At 41.1% G+C, this 23,276-nt stretch overlaps 1 protein-coding gene across 2 annotated transcripts in view; it reads right to left on the reverse strand.

Annotated features, from left to right (window-relative positions):
- Positions 1–227: 227 nt before the first annotated feature.
- The window catches only part of atm (ATM serine/threonine kinase), a 49,027-nt gene continuing 25,978 nt past the window's right edge, over positions 228–23,276 (reverse strand). For both annotated transcript variants that reach the window (XM_080428902.1, XM_080428903.1), the window contains 31 exons: positions 22,928–23,023; positions 22,179–22,350; positions 21,785–21,926; positions 21,336–21,512; positions 20,813–20,993; positions 20,031–20,139; positions 19,555–19,713; positions 19,353–19,461; positions 18,711–18,799; positions 18,300–18,402; positions 17,646–17,794; positions 16,144–16,248; positions 15,606–15,725; positions 14,966–15,200; positions 14,152–14,307; positions 13,390–13,509; positions 12,674–12,891; positions 11,513–11,720; positions 10,831–10,956; positions 10,561–10,701; positions 10,216–10,354; positions 9,432–9,514; positions 8,296–8,436; positions 7,102–7,218; positions 6,460–6,609; positions 4,371–4,536; positions 3,715–3,801; positions 2,992–3,106; positions 2,502–2,565; positions 2,145–2,293; positions 228–1,847 (listed from right to left, as the gene is read on the reverse strand). In XM_080428902.1, the coding sequence (XP_080285028.1) occupies positions 1,664–1,847; positions 2,145–2,293; positions 2,502–2,565; positions 2,992–3,106; positions 3,715–3,801; positions 4,371–4,536; positions 6,460–6,609; positions 7,102–7,218; positions 8,296–8,436; positions 9,432–9,514; positions 10,216–10,354; positions 10,561–10,701; positions 10,831–10,956; positions 11,513–11,720; positions 12,674–12,891; positions 13,390–13,509; positions 14,152–14,307; positions 14,966–15,200; positions 15,606–15,725; positions 16,144–16,248; positions 17,646–17,794; positions 18,300–18,402; positions 18,711–18,799; positions 19,353–19,461; positions 19,555–19,713; positions 20,031–20,139; positions 20,813–20,993; positions 21,336–21,512; positions 21,785–21,926; positions 22,179–22,350; positions 22,928–23,023 (4,310 nt within the window). In that variant the 3' untranslated portion in view covers positions 228–1,663. The remainder of the gene's footprint in view (positions 1,848–2,144; positions 2,294–2,501; positions 2,566–2,991; positions 3,107–3,714; positions 3,802–4,370; positions 4,537–6,459; positions 6,610–7,101; positions 7,219–8,295; positions 8,437–9,431; positions 9,515–10,215; positions 10,355–10,560; positions 10,702–10,830; positions 10,957–11,512; positions 11,721–12,673; positions 12,892–13,389; positions 13,510–14,151; positions 14,308–14,965; positions 15,201–15,605; positions 15,726–16,143; positions 16,249–17,645; positions 17,795–18,299; positions 18,403–18,710; positions 18,800–19,352; positions 19,462–19,554; positions 19,714–20,030; positions 20,140–20,812; positions 20,994–21,335; positions 21,513–21,784; positions 21,927–22,178; positions 22,351–22,927; positions 23,024–23,276) is intronic.

The raw sequence follows: 23,276 nt of genomic DNA on the forward strand, positions 1-23,276 counted from the left end.
GATACATGGCACAAAAAAGGCCACAATTTTGCATGACTAAGCACAATGTTAGTCAGTCATTTAGTCAATGGGTGACTTCACTTAAAGTAGAGCAAATTAAAGAAATAAAGCCAAGCACCAGTATCACCAAACCGATGTGCATGGAATAAAAAATAGTTACAATGTCAGTGAAAATGTGACTCCTTCATAAATTAGAAACACATTAACCATGACAAATGAAAACAAAATTGAAACTTAATTTCTGCTTTATTAACGTAAAACATTTCAAAACAAAATGTACAAGAAAATGTACAAGAACATCTTTCATTACACAATTGAATTACTTTATTACTCCTTTTTAGTACTATTAATTGTACTACTATTTATTTCTGAGAGGGCAAAAGTAGTAGAAGTTTCCTGAACAATGCTTGTTTCTTCCATTGTTTTTTGGACATTGTTTATTGAGGATTGACAGACAAATTCACAGTACAATGCTGTATTTACCAGTTAGCTGCTAACTGCTTGTTTTACTATTTACTGTTGTGAAATTGGATGATCAGGGAAAAGTGCATACCAGTATTTTCATGTAATATAAACAGCCAACAGCATTTGGCTTCGTGCCCTGTTAAAGTTCTACATGAAAGCATATACATGTAGACACTGAGGGACAGCGAGTGCATTTTCCTTTGCAAAAACAACTTCAAACATTTACAAAAAGGGCTTTTTAGATAATTAACCACAATACAAATACATTCCCGTTGTTTTGTTTGAACACAAACAACCAAAATGGCCACAATACATTTGAATAAATCATAACGTGGAGGGTCGCCCTCAGACATAAAAGTCAAACATTTTATTGTTCCATATGCCTCAATTTGACAGACCATACATCCTTCATCAGTGTCACACTATTATAAATCAATCAACAAACATCAGTGTCACTCTGATGAAGGCCCTGTCATCGAGATTTGTTTAAAGTCCATTCCTTCCGCATCAACCAGCACTTAATCCCATCATCTACGTAGGTAGAATTTCAAGAACGGTGGCATGTTCTTAAACATGAATACTTGAACCTGTGGATTCTATGGTAAACAAACTGTCTTGCTCCCTCGCTGAGCGTTTCATGAATAATGAATAATCTTCACTCTGTTTTTAAAGATAATGTCGCCTTTCTGGAGATATTCCAGTGTCCTTCTGATCGGAAACCTTCGCTTTCATAGGCATTTGTCACGTCTTTAATGACAAAAATGCCATCCGAAATAGTGGTACAGATGAGATAGCTGCTAACAAAGAGGGACTTGGACTTTTATTTCTGAGAGCGACCCTCCACTTTATTAACGGTTTCTTTGGGTAACACGCCAGAGCGGTCAGAGCGCGTCCTCACATCCTCATGGCCTTTGGCTGGGCTTCATTGAGTCGGGGAACTTGCTGCACCTCTAAAGCACAGTGTAGGGAACCAAACTTCACTTCAAGTAATACAGTAAGTGCCAAGCTCACAACATTAGTTTGAACACTAACATCCATATGCTGTGGCGAAAATTAACCAAAAACAGACGATTTGTGAGCTTGTAGCAGGGAGCAGACCAAGCACAGAGGCGGTCAAGTTTACTAAGTATAGTGGACTCGGGTGGTTAACAAAGGCACTCGGGTTGACATCAGCAGCAGCTTGGTTGTGGGTATCTCTCTACACCCAGGCCTGCCACCCGGGAAACAGCCTGCTGAGGTTGTTGGGGTCCATGGCCTGCTGGATGAGCAGGTTGACTTGCCCCCCCACGCTGAGCACCGTACCCTCCTCCACCCCCTTCAGCTTCTCCTGCAGCCGCAGCAGCACCCTCTCTGCCACCTTGTTGAAGCTCTGACTGTCACTGCTGGAAGAGGACACATTAGAGAGGGATTTTAAATCTGTACGTGTTTCTACAACAGTGGTTCTTAAAGTGGGGTCCGGGGACCCCTCAAATATTGACTTTTGATTATCAAAGTCGATAATTGCACACACACACACACACACACACACACACACACACACACACACACACACACACACACACACACACACACACACACACACACACACACACACACACACACACACACACACACACACACACACACACACACACACACACACACACACACACACACACACACACAGTGAATGACGGTACCTAGATTTGCGGTGGTTGTCGATGTCGTCTCCTCCCAGGGTGGAGTTGAGCGTGGCGTTGAGTTCCTGCTGCTCGTCATGCTGCTGCTGCAGGTAGAAGGCCTTCAGAGGGCTCATGGTCCAGTCAAACAGAGGGTCATACAGCAGAACCTACACACACACACACACACACACACACACACAGGGTCATCAAGTGCCTGATGTCAGATACTGTATAAGTACGTAGTATGGTAAATAAATGCTATTTACTGAGAGGGATGGAAGGAGAGAGGGAGGGAGAAAGAGAGGAGAGGGGGAGACAGAACATGGTGGTCAACATGACTGTGTGTTAAATTAACACTGTGGTTTTACTGTGTACCTCTACGATGGTCAGAAGAGCTTCTTGAGAGTTCTTCATGACTTCCATGGTCTTCTCACAGCATCTGAACATTATAAACAAACGGCAGTTTAGTTTTAGTTTTCTTCCAATTTACAAGACAGAGATTAAACGCTAAAATGTATCCTGAAAGGGGGTTAAAAGGGGGAAAGCTCACTATAAAATAGGCTTTGAGTGAACAAAAACATAATGTGCAAATATACACTGTCAAAGACAAAGATGTACGGATCATCAAGGAAACACTTGAAAACATTGAAAGCATTCATGAGGTGGGAGGGCCGCATGCATTTCAGAGCATGTTTATTATTATTATCAATCAATCAATACATTGATTGTGTTCTGGCTTGGATCAATGGAACTAACGTAGTATTCTTTTTAAGTTCTTATTTATTGGTATCACTTTTTGGAATCTGACCATGAACACGCACAAAAATCAAACACACACACAAAAAAAAGATAAACATTGTGTGACCTTCTGAAGACGCCCTCCACTCCAGTGATGCCCATCCCGTCCACGATGTCTCTGGACAGTCTGAATGGAACCGTCTCTGGTGTGGGCAGAATCTTTCCCTGCTCAAAGGCTACACCTGAAGACAGGACGGACACAAACAAGGTCAATAAGGATAAACAAAATAAATATGACATTATTGATCTGCCATTGGTCATTGGAAATATTTTTCATTATTTTAATCTTGTTTCAGTGCCTTAGGCTTTTTCTTCTTTTACTTTTTCCCCCCATTTAAATCAATTACAGTACATCCCAGAAGCAATTGTCCTTTCAGTCTTCTATACTTACAGTACTATAATTATATTCACTTTATTTAGTTAAAGGAGTAGTTCACCCAAAAAAGTACTTATTTTCTATCTATTACACACCCCATGAAGCCTTGAATTCATGGAGATTTTTTTGTTTTTGTCACATTCCTGAGCCAATAATTTGATGATCGGCAGACTCAATGGAGACTCTTTGAGACTCCGCCGGTCATCAAATTACTGGCTTGGGAATGCGACAAAAACAAAAAAATCTCAATGAATTCAAGGCTACATGGGATGAGTAATCGATGGAGAAAAAAAAGTCATTTTGGGGGTGAACTATCCCTTTAATGAATACACATCACGTCTCCTCCAACCTGAGTTGATACAGTGACTGTGTGTTGGTACTGTATGTGTTATGTGTTAATGTGGATGATCTTACCTAAATCGATGTGCACCAGCTCAGCGGTTTGCTCATCCACCAGAATGTTCTGGGGGTGTCTGTCACCCAGACCAACTATGTAGCCAACTGCCAAAGGAAATGTCTTTATTAAACACACACACAAAAACCAAAGACAAGAAATAAGCCCTCATGGAGTATTACTCAAAATGGATATCGTTGCTGTCGGGCATAAACCTCTTATCTCCATAATCTAACTTTTTGTGATTTTAGGTAAATGAATGCCCTACTTGATCATACTACAGTATCACACAAAAGCATCAAAAGTAGCAGATCTGCAATGTATGACATGCACTGGCTTAGCAACCATTATAGCACCAACCCATGTACCGACCCATTACACATCTATCCACACATTTATCCTTTTTGTACAGACAAATTAATCCATCCATCCACCTACCTATTAACCACTTAAACGCTATATATTTAGTTGAGTACCCCAGGGCTCTATACTAGGTCCGCTCCTTTTTTCCCTCTCTACACCAAATCTCTTGGTAAATAGCCGATCTACAAGCTTGCAATTGTGTTGCGAGCTTGAAGATCGGCCATTTTCACCGAACGTTCGCCCCCCAGAATAGGGACGCTAGGGTTCTCTATTCATCCATCTATACATTGCATTCATGCATCCATCCATGTACCTATGGAGGAGGTGGCAACACTGCGGGTGTAGGCCAGACGTCTCTCCATCCACACCGCGGGGTCCAGGAAGCGCTCCATGCAGAAATACCTGAAGACCGGCCTGAAGTTCTTACACACCTCGTTGTACGCCAGGAGCTTGTCATCAAAACTCAGCTTGTGAGCTTCCTGCAGGCGAGAGGACAGGAGAGGGGTTCATTCATGACACTCGGACGTGTTCAGGAACACAAGTTCAGGACTCGGTTTGTATGCAAGAGCAGAGTGGGGAGCCATTCATCTGTACGATGGACCAAGCTGGCACTGTTCTTCTCGCCTTCGGTTGACATGTGGTTCACCTTACAAATATTCCATATAGACCTCTCTGCCACGATAGTTGAAAAGCCAGTTTAAGTAAAACACACACATTGGTGTGCAATCTATTCAGGTCTACTCCCAAGTTCCCTTGGGAGTAGACTGTTAACTGTGCTTAACCCATTCAAGTCGGGAACGCGTCATTTTAGATTTCTTTGGCTATTATAAAATTGCAGATATACAAGCACAGAGTATGAGCTTGTAGATCTGCAATTTTTTTTTAATCGTGAACATTTTTGCAAATCTTTGAATATATACGTTTTTTAAAGCAAACATCTTCAACTCAAATCTTTGCTTCTGGGGGTACCTGGAACAAAATATTTTGAGATGGGGGTCCGTGGCCAAATAGATTTGGGTGCTCCTTGACATGAAAAAGGTTATAAAAAAAAAATAATTATATAGCATCATAAGGTTTTTCAAAAAACTGTTAAGAGATTTAGAAGACATTTGTACAATCCCCAGACGCAAAGATTTTAGTTACAAATGTTCGCTTTAAAAAATAGATACGGTATATACAAAGATTGGCGCAAATTTTCTAAAATAGCAGATCTACAAGCTCATAGTGCGGCACTCTGTGCCACGCTATGAGCTTGCATATCTGCTATTTTTGAATAGCCAAAGAAATCGGAAAATGACACAGATGCATTCCCGGTCTTAACTCATTGAGTGCCATTGTGTTTCACGTGTTTTACAGCAATGGCGCAACGTGCCATTGGCGTGTTTGACGTGTTTTTGGAAAAAAACAAAAACAAAACAATATATATATATTTATCTGAAGATTTGCTGCTCCATTCACTGAAAAAGGCTGTATCTGGGCTCCTGAGCACTTTTTTTTTACTATGAATTTTTGGCCCAGACATGCTATTTTCAACATCAGACAATTAATGTCAACAAGGTCGCGATGACCTCGTTGACATTTGTGAAACCACACAGTGCAACCCTCAGTGATTAGCACCCATCAGGGGATCGATTATACTGGAGATAAACATTCTGTGACTACTTGAAAATCTAAGAAATTGAAAAATCTCTGGCACTGGGATCACATAGCCAGAAATAATTCTGTCACTCAATGAGTTAAAGGGTTAAGTCTAATCTTCCTATTCAACTATATACTATATATTTATTAGTACATATACATATACATACATATATATATACACACATATACATATATATATACATATTAGGGGTGTGCCGATACACTAATTTCATGAAACGATACGATATGATATTGGGCTCACGACATCGATACGATATATGGCACTTTTTTATTATGAAAATATATGGGGTGGAAAAAAAGCAAATGCAAACAAATAATTCTGTTTTGGCATTATTCAGACATGCAAACTTGTAGCTTTTCAGCTACAATAGCCGTTTTGAATCCAAATAGGGCACCAATATAGACACCTGACCCGAAAAAAAAACAACAACAACAAACAGCCCCACCTCGGGGCTGTTTGCATGCCTGATTATTATTATTGTAAAAAAACTAAAAAAAACTAAAAAAAAAATATTTTTTTCCCCCAAAACGATACATATCGTCACGAAAACGTATCGCGATATATCGCGGGACGATATATCGGCACACCTCTAATACATATATATATACATATATATATATATCACTCATACAAGCAAATACATCACAAAACAAACAGAATGTAATGGGTGACAATATCATGCTCTCTTGCCCTCTTCTTCACACAGAGCTACAAACAGTAAGTGAGTAGGACCACTCACCATCATCTTCCTACGGGAGGCCAGGTTGGTCCAGTCCTGAGGTCGGAAGCGTTTATGGGCTCCCTTAGCGGGGTCCACCAAGAACTCCCCGATGGGCACCGTGCCAGAGCACCACTCTAACACACCACTACGCTGGGAGAACGGAACCACCTGGAAGGCACAGAGATGTTGTATGTATTGATTGTTGGTTCTATTTGCGGTAATGCGTTTGGTTTTGTTGTAGCTGGATATTTCTGACTGTAGTTGTGTTTCGAGGCATATTATACTACTACTGTAACTACTGTAACTGCATGATGCATTTGACACATCATATGGGTTAAGAATACCTTAACCCATTTAAATCCTGACCTAAGTTTTCTGAAAAACTTGAAAAGGATCACAAGAGAGCTCTCATAGTAAATAAGTACAATATCTGGGTGTATACATTCTCAGATTTCACATACAGTATTACCTGTCATTGGGAAAGCAAAGAAACAATTGACATGAACTAACAAAAAAAGTGAAACCAAACACACAAAAAGTTTGAAATAAACAGTGAACTGTAATTTGTAAAAACATCCCTCATTCAATGTTATTAATCTAAAAATAAATCAAATTCATAGACGAGCAGGAAAGAAAACAAGAGAGTGTGACATGTGGAACCTTGTATCTCCTGATGTTGAGTCTCCTCTTGCGTGTTTCACTGTTGCGATGCAGCAGCATGGAACACATGCTGAACACCTGCTGCATGACTGCATCCTGTCGCAGGTCGTCCTGACCCTGTGCACACGCACACACACACACACACACACACACACACACACACACACACACACACACACACACACACACACACACACACACACACACACACACACACACACACACACACACACACACACACACACACACACACACACACACACACACACACACACACACACACACACACACACACACACGTGTGTCAAGATGTGTGTACTTTATGTAGCTTGGCTCATAATAATACAAACAAACATCATTGCCTTTCTTCCTAGTTACCTTCGTCTAGCCATTAATTTTTTTTAAAACTAACTGGGACAATAGAAATACAATTCTAGCCTTCTTACACCCTTCATATTTTATTATTTTACAAACCACTTGACCCCCCCAATAAAAAATAAAGACAGCATCTGAAAGATGAGCCTGGACCAGTAGAGGTGTGCATGCTTTGTCTCTTTTGTAAACTAATCACATGAAATTACTAAAAAGATTAACATTTTTCTTTTACAGTGGCTCAACTACTAACACCTCAATACAATCAAATATAGAAAATAAACATTGAAAAGCTTGATCGCTCAATGAGGCCGAAGCTGGGGAAAACCTGCTATTTTACCATGATTTGCTAAAAACACCAACACTGTCGTATTGTATTGTGGGAGTGGCTACGCACGCAGGCTCGCACGCGCACACACACACACACACACAGCTCCCTGAAGAATGCGCCTATTAATAGAACATTACAAGAATGCTTGTAAATTCAACAAACTTTGTATTTGTCACAGCACAAAAACACAGAATTAACCATTTACCAACATGGAAAATAACTGAGATCACAGCTGAATGTTATCAGGTGCTCTTGTACTGCTATTCATGGATTTGTTTCACAAGATGCTTTATCTTCAAAGGTAGGCAACTTGAATGGAACCTAGCCACACGCAGCATAAGAATGTCTTTTCAGAATATGTGTGAAACACACACTCAAAAGCACTTAGCAGCACAAAAGGTATAGTTTGTTTAAAACACAAGCACACAGCGCTTGTCAAATACGCACAAGCAGTGGTTGTCACACACACACACACACACACACACACACACCTTGACCAGCTGCCTCCTGCTGATGCCATCAGAGCCAACACAGTCGATGATCTTGGGCAGGTTGACTCCACCAGCCAGGTGGTAGTGGGGCTTGAAGGACCTGATGGTCACCACGTTGTCATAGCTACCCGAGGGGTCCACCTGTTCATTTACAGTTACAGTTAAATCACTTTTGCCTGTCCAACAGTGCTCACTCTCCAGGGGTCCTTAATGTGGTTCCAGAGTGTGTTAATACATTTTAACTTCTTTATCCATATCCATATTTTATACATTGGCTATTAAAAAATGGCAGATATACAAGCTTGTACATCTGCTATTTTTGAACATTTTGGAAAAAAAAATCAAAGTGTTTGAACATTTTTGACTAATTAAAAACACAAATCTTTTCTTCTGGGGGTCCCTGGCAAAAAACGTTTTCAGATAGGGGTCCGCAGCCAAATATATATCAATATGGGGGTCCTTGGCATGAAAAAGTTTGAGAACTACTGATGTAGACATTAGAACACATACTGAAGATCAGTCATTCTATACAGTGTACCAGTGGTTCTAAGTGTGGGGTCCTTAAAGTAATACTAGGTAACTTTTTCAACAAAACTAAAGTTAAATTGTATATCTTTTGTGAGTGGCAAAAGTTTCACAACACCCACTCCATGAATTTCACCCCCGAAAGCCTTTTTTTCTATTGAACGGTGATAGGGGTGTCTTTCCCGCGAAAATGACGTCATGTAGCCGGAAAACGGAAGCGGAAATGCACCGGTTTCCTGTTTGGCCAGGAACTACCGCACCGGTTTCCTGTTTGGCCAGGAACTACCGCGCTAATAACAAAAAGGAAACTCACGCTGATTTTAAGAGATTGTATGATTTGAAGATCGAAAAACAACGGAAAAAGAAAACACAGCTCACAGTAACTAAAGCTCCACTGGCTAAGAGAAACGATCCACAGATCGTATAAAACAATTAAAAGAACGCTTTTTGAAACGCTTCCGGTGAAAACAAATGGAATTCTGGGTAACAGAGGAATAAACGAACTGCCTGAAGTGACGGTAATGAACAGCAGAGGCTGCTAAAAATCGTTATTTGTGAACCTGCATTGTATAACTTTAACATTTAAAAGGGTGAGAACCAGTGTCCTATACCTTGATCTCCATTGTAGGGATGATAACATCATTCAGGTCTTTGATTTTCATAATGGGCTGGTCGGCAGGAATAGGGATGGCTTCTGTAAAGAAAATAATGTGAGCTCTGACTAAGCAGCCATGAACATGATCCACATTACTGTACAATAGTGTAGCACAATACAGAAAACCTGCCTGAACAAAGGCTGAGATAAATGCCTCTAAATGGCTCTATTTTGAAATAAAACATTGGAAACGGTGTGAACGGTTACTGCTTTTGCTAAACACAGGTTGTTAGCTTTTGTCTTTTGGTTATTTGGAATAACCTGCCAGGAATAATAATTTGCAATTCCTAATATATTTTATACCTTTTTTTAATCTTATCTGCTATGTTTATATTCATGGAATTGAAAGAAAAAACTCCCGCACACGGTCTTCAAATGCAAGAAAAAAAGATAAATGGGAATATAACAAGACCTTCATCAGGTTATCTAATAGACCAAAAAAAACTTCTTCTACGCACCTGTCACCTTTATAGGTGTGCAAAAAAATAGCTTTTTATATATTCAGGGAATATAATAAAATAAAATTAACACAATGGTGTGTATTGAAGGTTTCCTCCTTGTCTGGTAAGTAACGGAGACTAAGAAGCCACTCTGGTGTGTAAAGAAACAATTTTGGAATTTTCATACACTAAATAGCTTATGTTGTCTGTTTGTCATTCTGCCTAAAGCACAATTTATAATCTTTTTATTAAGCGGTGCAGCCCGTGTGTACTGTACATCGGCATGTTCTGTCTACTCACTCTTCTCCGTCTTGTGTCTGCTGGCGTCCATGTAGGCCAGAGTGATGTAAGCATCACACAGACGCTCTATGCCCTTGATCATCTTGCCCTTCTTTTTCCTAATCACACTGATGATCTTCGCGGCTACGTCCGAGCGTTCCTGCACGAGGCAAAAAAAGGAATTCCACATAAAACACGGCGTGCTTCGTTCATAAAGAGTGAGGTACATTTTCAGCAGAATTCCTCCGATAAATGCACAGTCGTAAGTGATCAATACAGAATGAATTGGGTGAGTTGAACATTCAGTATGACATTCAAGAGATATATATTGAGTCAATGTATTCTTCTCTACAGCGTTAGTCCTACCAGGTCTAGTGGTGAAACCTGTCGTGAAGCGCTCTTTGACAGTCGGGATGTAGAGATAGTCTCGTCTTTGTTAGCGTTCACCAGAGCCAGGATGATGAAGAGTGTGTGGTGGGGATGCTCCAGAGATGAACGACAGATGAGCTAGAGGACAAGAAAACATCAGATAGCTTCAAAAAGGAAAGGTTTTTGATTTTGTAAACCTTGCTATACTGTACATTTGTTTTTATTTGTTCTATTGAAATAAAAACAAACAGCAAAAGGTGGTATTACATCGTTAAGAACATCATGGAAGCCCACATCTTCGGCGACACTGGAGGCCATCTTGGTTCCCATGCGAGCTGCCAGCTGGTACATGAGAGGCAGGAACTTATATGATGGGATTCTCTGAACTCCTTCCTGCAAACAAACCCAAGAGATGTCTCTGAATACTTCCCAGATAACAGACATACTGTATACCAGTCAAGTTGGAATAATAAGTTGTTGTTTTTGCTCTTTACCGTTCAACTTATGTTTTTAATTAATGACATTAACCCATTACGACCGGGAACCCATCTGCGTGTCATTTTTTGATTTCTTTGGCAATTCAAAAAAAGCAGATATACAAGCTGCTGTGCTGTGAGCTTATAGATCTGCTATTTTTGAAAAATTGTGAAAATTCGTGGCAAATCTTGGAATACATATTTTTTAAAGCAAACATTTGTAAAATATTTAGTTCCAGGGACCCCAGAAGCAAAGATTTGAGTTACAAATGTCTGCCAAAAAAGGAAAGGAAAACATTATTTTGCAAAAATCTTCGAACTTGTATATCTGCCATTTTTGAATAGCCCAAAGAAATGTAACATTGACACACAGATGCGTTCCCGGTCTTAAAGGGTTAACTCAACATAAATTGTCAAGATGCGTGTATGTATTTTATGCATGTTTGTGAGCGTGGTAGATTTAGCGGCTTTGCCTTCATCAAGTCGTTGACGGCCTTGACGTCGGCGCTCTCCAGCCAGAGTGAGGCCAGTCTGAACACCCAGGTGTCGTGCTCCTCGCCCTGCTGCAGACACAGGATGTAGTTCTCCACGGCCTTGCTGAGGAAACGCCGCCGGTCTGTCTGCAGGTTGGACAGAGCCTTCTTGTCCAGCTCCAGTTCTCGTTGCACCTTCACTGTATACCTGAGAGGGGAGAGGAGGGGCCATTACAACGGAAGGACTACACATTGAAGTAATGCTTACGGTTTGTTTAAAGGACAACTTTGTTTTTTTACAACCAAGATTTATGTTTTAGATTGTAATTAAAGTAAATAAAAGATGAGTGTTAACATTTTAAAATGTACTGCTCACTATAGTTTTAGCAATTTCCACGATATTTTTTACAGTGGGCGGGGGCATTCTGTCCGGTGGCTAAATATGTCTTTTTTTACACAATAACCCGGCGTTTTCTTTATTATTATTTACAGTAGCTCTTCTAGCCCCCAATAACCCACATCTGGCCATCAAAGACCACAGGACCTTTTTTATTGTGTAAAAAAGGCATATTTAGCCACCGGACAGAATGCCCCCGCGAGAATTGCTAAAACTATAGAAAGCAGTAAATGAAAAACAAATAACACTCATCTTTTATTTACTTTAATTACAAGCTAAAATATGAACCTTGGTTGTAAAAAAAACAAAGTTGTCCTTTAACAAGTACTCGTTTATGAGAGTACATTTCACCCCTACATGAAATTAAGTGCACATGAAGTGTAGGGCTGCAACTACCGATTATCTTCTTTTACGTTTTCGATGAAGCAAATAATCAAGAATTATGTCTATCTGTTTATCAACAAATCAACACAAAAAAAATAATCTCATAATTGACTAAATAGATTAGTCTGATTAACCACTTATGGCCTATTTTATACTTTGTTGTACAACAGTGTTGTGTAAAAATAGCTAAAATAGCTGATCTAAGCTCTCACAACCTTCGCATCATGACCCATTGTGATCTTGTAAATCTGCTATTTTTCAAAATAAAGAATTAATTAGTTTGATTAACTGCTGCAACCCTAAAAAAATGCTAAAAAATAAAAATAAAAACAGGAATGACTGACACAAGGTGTGCTGGACAACCCACAGGTTTTGCTGACCTGTTGTCGTTGACTTTACGTTCCTTCATCAGGTCCACCTCCTCTTTAGCTTTCTCCAGCAAGGCCTGTTTGTTCTCAAACTCGGAGGAGTTCATGTAGTTGTCGATGCTCTGGTACTGAGCGTCTGAGAAGCGGGCCAGAGACAGGAAGGCCTCGTTCCGCTGGCTCTGCAGCCTCGACTCCCGGCCGTTCGTGTGGGCCTCGATCACCTCCACTGCCTGAGAGAAAAGTGCAATTTTAACATGTGCTGTTGTGCTGCTCAATTTCTTTCCTGATACAGATACCTGAACTTGCATATTGGGTTGATACAAAGTACAAATCTGAATACAAAAAACATTATTTTTTAACAGCTGTATGGATATGATAGCTAGAATTGTAAAGGAAAAGGCCTGATTCAGGTTAAACCATTTGTAAAACTGTAGCTAAACAAATACAGAGAATGAATGCCATAGAACTTTCTTTTATTAACTAGTTTGAGTCAGTCATGTCTTGCGCGCGTGTGTGCGTGTTTGTCTGTCAACTTCAGGTTATGAACTTAATGGTCTTGTAGGCAGCTAGTATACCACGATCAAGTTCCAAATAGGGCTACAACAGTCAATTGAACTAATAGTTTTTAGTCAAATACGTTTTAAGAAAAAATCTACAAGCTCACAACGTGTTGCATGTTGAAGTGTTGTGAGTTTCAGCCCTAGGTCTTAGTGGTGTGATGAGCCTACCCTCTCCAGGTATTTCTCCAGGATGACTCCAGGGCTCTCCAGACAGGTCTCAGCCAGCCAGTTCCCACACAGCCTCAAACACTCGGTGTAGACTGGAGCCACGGCAGGGTTGAAGTCCACCTGAGCAACACACAGGGCATGACCAAGAAACATTAAAAACACTACCATGACAACTACAGCTCAATATCTGTTCTTCATGCACTTCAGTATTTCACTAGTAAGACAAGCCTGTGCCTCCTCCGGTTTCAGTGTGATGTAGATATTATTTAATAAAATCTAATCTCAAATTTTGTCTAAATTTGTATTGCGAGGCGTTCATGCCTGTGCACCACTGCAGAGGTTGTGGGTTCGAATCCACCGTGGTGCATCCGGCTTTGTCGAGCGTCTATACGAACACAATTGGCCCGTGTTCGGGGCAGGGAAGCCGGGGCGAGGAGGGCGATACTTGTCATTGCAAGTATTCCTACGGGCTGGGGGGCGGCACCTGTCAGCAGGGAGTGTTGGGCGGGAGGAGTAGGACCAAGACTCTACATCCTCCCGGTTGTGGCCCCTCACTGGCACGTGAGTCAACCGCAGTGACAACACACAAATGTGGATAGGGAGGAAACGATTATTGGCGAGAAATTGGGGAGAAAAGGGGTCTATCCCTGTTTCGCAGTGCGCTGGCTAGACCCCTGGGAGATGGATTGCTGAGGTGGAGCGCAACAACTACCATCAGGTCCCAGTACAAAACCGTAAAAGGTGTATGTGACCATATCTGACCTGCTCCTCCAGGGAGTGTATCATCTGTCTCAGTAAGCCCAGGGCCAGACCGTGCTCTCCCTTTGCCCAGAACACCTGAGCTTCCTCCAGCTGCCATGAAGACGAGGAGCCTCCAGCCTCATGCTGCTTCATCTGGAACACAGCCCGCTCTGCCAGCTGGGGACAGAGGACACCACACACAGACACCACACACACACACACACACAGGATGGGGACAAACAATCATGTTTTTGTTTTGTTACCCTATATACTGTACATCGGTCCATTGTAATAGCCGATCTACAAGTTAACAAAACAAATCTTGTATGAGACTCCCTGGCACAAAATATTTTCAGATGGAGGTCCACGGCCAAATACATTATCAATTTGGGGGTCTGTGACATGAAAAAGTTTGATAACCACTAATATATTAAAGCAGCACTATGTCACTTTTTATCAACTATATAGCATATTATGTTCCACAAAATTATTAAGTTACACGTTTAAGCAATAACAATCATCCTTCCATAAATGTATAGACTCAGGGGGGTCCCCTTCTAGGGGCTTGACTGTATTACTAAGTATAGGGGAGACAATGAGTTTCATCCTGGCATTTGCCAAGGCACCAAGGCAGAACTGCCGGTCAAAGCGAAGACTGGCCAATCACAGCACGTCCTCGTCGGACAGGCTTGCAGAGACTCTTGGGTAATGAAGTCAAAGACGTTGGCTGCCATGTTATTTGTGTCCAGTGTCAAGTGGCCACTGATACCCCAAACTACATAGTGCTGCTTTAAAGCATTACAATCGTGTTCTCACACTCCTACACACACTCTACCTGTGTATTTCCAGCGTTGCGAGCCACACGGCAGAGCTCCATGAGATGGTCAGTGAGCAGAGAGCTGAGGTACTTCTTGACGTCGGGGTTTGCCACCCTGGACATCAGGGTTTGCTGGGCCACAGAGCGCACAGCCAGAATGGGCTCCACCAGAGCAAAGTCACTGTCAGCCAGCAGCTGGGAGTGCTGCTGCCACTGTCTGCACACGTCCCTCGCAGTGACATCTGAGAGCGCTCTGTCAAATCAAATGAAAACAATTGATATAGTTTTGTATATAGGATAGTACATCCATAGGCAGCAGTTCAAACACACACAAATGACAATGTAATGAGTTGAATTAGTGAACATGTTGGAAAACTTATTTTACTTAAATATGTAATAATCCTCACTGAAAGTGTTATAAGGCCAGAGCATTCTGGATTCTAGCTTATGGGGCAATTTACAGTATATAATGTATTCATGTATATACATGACTTATACTCCACTAAACTGAGCAGAACCGCAAAACACACTGCTCATGAATTCCTGTACATTCTCTCCTCTGTGTATTTGTGCTTTTGCATAACTAAAAGTACTTAAAAGCAGCATTTAGTATGATAAATAAAGCATAAAATGAACACAATCTATTCTAGATCATCACCTGGAGAAGAGCTGCCTGACGCTCTCCAGTTCTCTGATGCTCTGCAGGTTCCTCAGAGCAGGGTAGAGAGAAGACACAGCCTCCAGACTGCCTCTGCACAGCTCCTCCACCTCAGCACCCCTACACACACATCATGACATTGTACTTGATGATTCATTGTCATGTCAAATAATTGCGATTAACAATTTAACAGTGGTTTTGGCATTGGATACTGGTACATACTGTATGCGTAAATCACATTTCAGTTTACCTTTTAGGCTTTGTAATCAAAACAGCACAGAGCAGGTATGACAAATAACTTAAATATAAGAATTGACTTACAATAACCGGTACCAATAATCTAAATAAATAACGCACTATTGTATACTTTCAGATTCTTCAAAAATAACCCCACAACGTGTTGCGGATGGATGGAAATGATTATGCAAAAATAATTGCTATCAGGCGATTATGTAATAATTGTCACACACACACACACACACGGGAATGGGTCCATGAAATGTTTTCTTTTCTCACTGTGCCAATATGTTTGTCATACCTGGCATATTTCAAAGTTTGATCAAACATGGAGAATTCTTTGTCCCTCAAAGCCTGCAGGGCACAGAATACCGATTCATTGAAGCCAGGGTTGGATTTCTCACTCCTAGAGCAAAAAAAACAAAATTTAAGGGAAAGAAAATGAAATAAAAAGCATTGATGGCAAGAGAGCCGCACATTCACTTGAGTTGTCTTGTTGTTTATTGGTGTGTGTGTGTGTGTGTGTGTGTGTGTGTGTGTGTGTGTGTGTGTGTGTGTGTGTGTGAAGTATATCACACCAACATGTCACTGCACACACAGTACTTGTATGAGAGAGTTACAAATAAAACCTCTTATATCTCTTGAGTTTAGAATTGCAAGTTTGCTTGCTCAGAGATGATGCTGAATGTGGACCATCAGGCAGTACCACTTGTCAACCAGTAGGGGTCCTACCAGACCACAGGATCTACATTTCTCAGTAGAAGAGCAGAGAGACCAAATACAACCACTGCAGTTGTGTGTTAAACTTTTAGGTATCGTCACTGTCTGGTGGAAACCTTGTATGTCCAAAACCTTTCCTTTTTGTCATCATTTAAAAAAAAACTTTTAAAATAGTGAAAATAGCCGATCTACAAGCTCACAACGTTGTAGATCTGCTATTTTCACAACTTGTATGCGACACTCTGACGTACTGCATGACGAAGTAGGGCATTAATTTACTAAAAAACATAAAAGTTGAAATATGGAGATACAAGGTATCTGCCCGACAGCAACGTTATACTGTATTACTAATAACACATCGGGTGCCGAACACGGTCTGAACCGTGTTTTCAGTCTTTTTTCACACGGGAGGGGCTGGAGCAGCTCTGGAATCACCCGTGGTGATTCTGACAAGGAGAGGACAAATGGATCACCGTGTCAAAAACATGGCTCCCATCCGCTTCCGTTCTATCTCCTTCTCTAAAAGCCCTATAACTCCGAAACCTTTCACGCTGGGGAAAACGACTCATTTTGTATGCACGATCGCTCCGCCATTGTTACTCGCGTGAGAGGCATGCTTTTTTTCAGATGGAATGCACGTCGTGGAGTCTACAGTTTAAACAGCGCTGCGCAGCTCAACAGTGAGATTTCGGCACCGAACGTAATCTGTTATTATAAAATGCTGGCACCCAATGTGTTAAGACCGGGAACGCATCTGTGTCATTTTAGATTTCTTTCGCTATTCACAAATAGCAGATCTACAAGCTCAAAGCGCGGCACCGAGTGCCGCGCTATGAGCTTGTAGATCTGCTATTTTTTTTTATCGTGAAAATGTGTGCACATTTTTGAATATATATATATTTTTAAGCGAACATTTGTACTCAAATCTTTGCTTCTGGGTGTCCCTGGAACAAAATATTTTGAGATAATAAAAAAACAAAAAAACATTTTAGAATCGGCCTCAGGTCTTAATGGGTTAAGCAACTAGATAAATCAAATGAATTAAAAACATACAGACGGCTAATCTCAGACAAAGCGCCTCACCTTTCTGACAGGTCACAGTCCCACTGGGTGTTCCTCCAGGCAGCTTGGAAGCGCAGCTCCCTCAGCTCAGGCCCCCACTCCACCCCCTCGCTCTCCAGACCCCTCAGGTAGGTGGCCAGGATGCTGCTTAGACCAAAGTTCTGCAGGCCCTGGTTTGCCCCATGGAGGAGAGATAAAACATCAGCCACGTATATCTACCAAACGCATTACAGCAGGGGTTCCGGGCATGTGGGCCGGAGCCCACTGGAGGCCGTCAGGATATTGTAAATGGGCCCCCGAATAATTGGCAGATCACTAAGGTTTTATTCATAATATGACATGAAAATATAAAAAAGAAATCCTTACAAATAATTAAAAAAACACCTTCAAGTATACTACGTTATGGTTCCATTGAGCCAAGCCGGATCGATTGATTATGAAAATAAACATGCTCTGAAAATGCCAGCAGCCTAACCATCTGACCACTTAACGTGGTATGGACCACTTAGTGTGGTCAGATGGGTGGTCACTGCCATCACAGGACTAATACAACAATTAGAATTTGTTATCAATTCCATATTTGAGTGTTTTTCATTAGTTTTTTTAACAACTTCAAAAACTAAATATAGGATGTGTAAGTGTCTTAACAACTAACCACAGAGAAAAGAGTCTTACCTCCACTATTCCCACGTGTCGGGTGACCTCAGGCAACGTACAGTGAAGGTCATACGAGGTCAGGGCTTTCCCCCACATTGCCTCATGCTCATATGTTCGGATCCTACAAATTATACACAGAATAATCAATTAATACGAATCATCAAACCATGGCTTAATTAACTTATATCAGGAGAGCCAAAATACAAGATGACGTGCCAGAGAAGACAGGATACTAATGTTTTTTTTCCCCAGGTTGTTTAGTTTGGACTATGTATGAATATACACACGGAACAACATTTTGAGGAACACCTACTGTACATTCCATCAAATTGACTGTGAAGTGTGAACTGACTGAGGCAATTACACGAAACAGAGAGAGCCTCATTGTGCCACTCAGGATACATACACGTGTGAACGGAATGTATCTACCTGGTTAGAGGACTGGTCAGCTTCTCTCCCTGACATCCATACAGGCTGTCAGGTTCTCCTATGCTCCGATACACCTCAATCAGCAGCTCCTGAAAATGATTGCATATTACTTTAAGTAAATAAATAACAAGCATTAATGAGTGATTGATTGATTACTGTATTAGTCAGAAATGTAAACAGCACGTGGTGCAGTCAGACACTGGTCAGAGTGGTAAGACAGTTGAAAGTTGTTTGTTAATTAAGCTGCTATGTTAACCATTAGGGATGGGCAATTGGGCATTGATTGACCCAAATCATTTTAGATTATTCTACTGTTATAAGAACTATTAATCGATATTCACAGTGCTCTTAAAGGGGACCTTTGCTGATATTCTATATGAATCCTATGGTTCTATTGGCCGTCAGTTATCAAGTTTGCGCAGACCGAAAAACGGGCGTACGCCGAGATCACTGTCACTTTCGGGATTTATCAATCTATCGTGACTTTGACTTAAGCGTACGACCCGCTCAAATCAGGTTGTGTAGGCTTTGGCTACACCAGTTTGTTTGTTGTTAAATAGTGGGCTGTTTAGTGTCATAGTGGACCATGGACATTGTCTGACACCACTTAGTAAAGCTTTTGAAAATCGAAGGAAGCTTGACCTGTAGACTGATGCCTGTGTCTTCAACACTCTTCTCTGAGAGGGCGGAGATGGCGATGTTCTGACTGTTCTCCTCAAAGGTCATCCTACGCGATATTCTGGACTTGGATCTGGGACATACATATAAGTTACTTGGATCATGATCAATCACAAAAACAAGTTTCAAAAGGCCCGAATCTAAAAGCTTCAAAATCAGTGCATACCTGCGTGTTTCCTCCATGTTATCCTTGATTTTGTCGACATAAATCTCAGAGTACAGCAGGGCGGTGAAGTGGGCCGAGCAGAACTGAGCAGCTCGAGCCACTTCCAGGTAATTGAGCTCCAGCCAGAAGTTAGCATGACAAACCGTACCACAGTAGTCACTGTGGGATACAAACAGGTCAATAATCACATACAAATTCAATAAATGCATTGTTAAAAAAAAACACTACAACACATTGTTGAGTGTGAAAAATCTTGTAAGGACTCACTAAGTCCACAAAACCATTGCACACACTAGCACCTAACATACACACATACAAAACATACACACATACAGTATGTCCACTGCTGAACAACACACAGATTTAACACATCTGAATGACTGAGGATGACACAAGACGTTAATTGGTGAGGCATAACAAATAAATTGTGTTCAATGACTACTGTAGGTAGGATCAAGTTTGTAAATGCAACAGACCTGTCAGATGCAAGTGGCCTGTGTTGCCGTCTTAGGTAGTCGATGACGGACAGCATGGTACGTAGAGATGCCTTGTCAAATGAACCCTGACTGGGACCGTCTGACTCTCCTGTCACAAGATATTACAGAGGTTAATCACACGTTTGCATGCAAAAATTACAACTACTACCAATGAGACGAGACCTATCACATCAAGAGCATCATTAGACAAACGTCGAAATAATTTCAGTCAGAATTGAATAAGTTAATGAATGGGATTGACAGGTTGTACAGTATTTAGACTATAGTCAGTTAACAATTGCTAATTATGCTCGTGCTTGTTTTGAACTGGTGTGGAATACCAGATGGTGGATTGTACAACGTCAGGACGACTCAAATAATGTCATACAAGATAACAAAAAAGCTAAATAGGAGGGCTGCCTGGATACATTTGGTGAAAAACGTGGCTTTGGTTAGGACTAAATCAATAGAAACAGAAAAGAAAAGCTAAACAACAACAACAACAAGGTACTCTGCTAGAACAACAGTTAAAATGCCTTTATTAGAATGGCATGTTCATAAAGACATTTTAACAGTTATTCTGTTTTTGTTTGTTTTTCTTGTGTGTCAGATACACTATCAAAGAAAAGCATATTATTGTACATTGGCATACCCTGTGTACTGTACTTTCTACATTTTCTTCCATTCATTGTTTTGCAGCCTGTGTTGCAGCCCTGGTAGCCCAGGTTGAAACACACTTCACTATATGCGACCCAAGGCTGATACAGTAAGTTTGAACAGACCAGAGTCAGTGATGAGTGGGGTGGTGGAGCGGCTGCAGGTCTGGGCGCTCCGCCCAGAGTAGAAGGTGAAGAATTCCTGGATGTGTGTGGAGAGAAGCTCCCTCCACGTGCCGTCAGAGTCTCCCAGCAGGATGGAGTGAATGATGAGAGGCAGAACCTTCTGGCAGAAGTCTGCCCTCACCTGGGAGAGACGCACAGGGATGCAGTGGAATCATTCATAAGAATGCTTCTTGCTTGGTCAACTGCACCAAATTACCAACTTTTGATTGCCGTTTGTGATCAATAACGAGACCTCAATTAGATTTTAAATTCCAATTTATAATTCTAGCTGTTAAACAGTGAATAATGCAATGGTATCCCAGGCCTATTTTAAGGCAATACTGACAACTTTTTATTTTGTTTGGTCTCTGGGAATTAAACCATATTCTAACAGTCCAGTTTAATGTAAAATCTGATATTTGGTATTCAATTAGATGTTTTTTAATTATTATACAAGAGCCACACTCCAAATCTATGCACTTACCACACACAGAGGTCGTGACAGAAGCAGAGCCTCACTCTTCACCCCCCCACTGTCCAACAGGGCAGTACAGAGGCTCTTTAGCCAGGCCTTGTGGTTCCCTGCCTGAGGAAGCCACAACTCCCGGCTGGCCAGCCGCTCCCTGTCTTCCGAGTTCACCTCCACATTCACACCCGCCACCTGAAGGAGCCAGGGGTCAGTGATACAACATTAATGTAGGGCTGCAACTATGGATTATATTCTTAGCGATTATTCTATCGATCTTTTCCAATAAATCAAATAATTGAGAGGCATGTTTTTCTTAGTTTGTTTTATTTTCATATCAACAAATCGACACGTAAACATTTTAACAGATTAGTCTGATTAACCACTTAACGAGGAATACCACTAATTTTCAACATTAACGTGCGTGCAGGTGTCACGTGCAGGTGTCACGTGCAGGTGTCACGTACCTTTTTCCTGGAGGTTCTGAAGGGGTTGAGGTACACCAACATAGGATCTCCGTTGTTTTTATGTTGCTCCCAGAAGTCTGCTCCAGACTGAGAGTTGAGGATGAGCTGTACACACTGGGCTGCAGCCTGCCTCACCTCAATGCTACATGAGATGAGATCAAATAGATTAGATACTGTAGATTAAATATTGTACATAAAATAAATGAAATTGAGATTATATACTGTATATAAAATAGATTAGATAGTGCATATAAAATAGATTAGATAGTGCATATAAAATAGATTAGATAGTATAATAATAATAGATTAGATAATGTAGATACAATAGATTAGATGCTGTAAATAAACTACATTAGATACTGTAGATAAAATAGATTTGATACTGCAGGCCTACCTGTGGTGAGTGAGGGCATTGTTCATGCAGTTGAGGATGATGTAAAGACTCTGAGATTCAGTGGAGGAGAACAGAGAGACAGCCTTGGTGTAGAGAGGGTCTCTGGCATGGAGCATAGCGATGGTGGAGAAATCGATTGGGCCCAGCTCCCCTAGACAGCTACCTGCTGCCTCTGCAGGGGACATAAACACAGGAACTATATGCTTACAACTTAAAATGCCACTTTTGTATAACCTCCAGCATCCCTATTCTGGTTGGAACATTCACCAAAAGTAGCCGATCTACAAGCTCACAACGCGTTGCATTGCAACTTGTTGTGAGTGAAATAAGAGCGTACAAAATGTGCTCTTTACAGGTCCGTTTTATCAAGTATAGAGGGTTTAAGTGGTAATGAATTCTGCAACTCTAATAAAGACAATTTCACGATAAATACAAATCTCCACCATATGATTATTGTGAGTGTTTTTTTTATCACGATAAACGATGATAATGGTTATCGTCCCATCCCTAGAATAAAGTGCTCCATAAAATCAGGACATCATACAAGCTCAGTCCCCACATGCTGTACATACCATAACAATTGCATATGCACACACACTTGTATGTATTGTACAATGGAACAAATTTCAGAGAAAATATGAAAATAAATAAATAAATAAATGTATTGTAATGATTTGACTTTCTTTCTATTTAGTGTATCATCCTGTGTTTTGGTTAAGATGCGGTGAATAAGAGTGGTGTTACTGTACCGAGGATGTCACTTCCTCCCGGGTGATTGGCCGCTAGCTTACAGAGCTGCAGCAGATTGAGCACCAGCTTCACCAGGACACTCTCAGAAGGGTCTTCTGCGATACGGAGGTGGAGAAACGTTTTATTCACAGGAACCAAGGAGTGAAGATGGCAAAGATTCATCAGTGATCTCACAACCTAGCACCATGTGGCAGAAGTGCTTCAGACGGGGCCCTATCTTGTATGCCGCATTATCCCTTATGCCTAAACTTTTTAGGCATTTTTTACTATTTTGAAAAAAAAATTTAAATAGTTCAAATAGCCGATCTACAAGCTCACAACGTGTCGATGTAGATCGGCTATTTCCAC

The sequence above is a fragment of the Gymnoscopelus braueri genome (genome assembly GCF_963280865.1).
Source record: "Gymnoscopelus braueri genome assembly, chromosome: 5".
Classification (NCBI taxonomy): Eukaryota; Metazoa; Chordata; class Actinopteri; order Myctophiformes; family Myctophidae; genus Gymnoscopelus; species Gymnoscopelus braueri.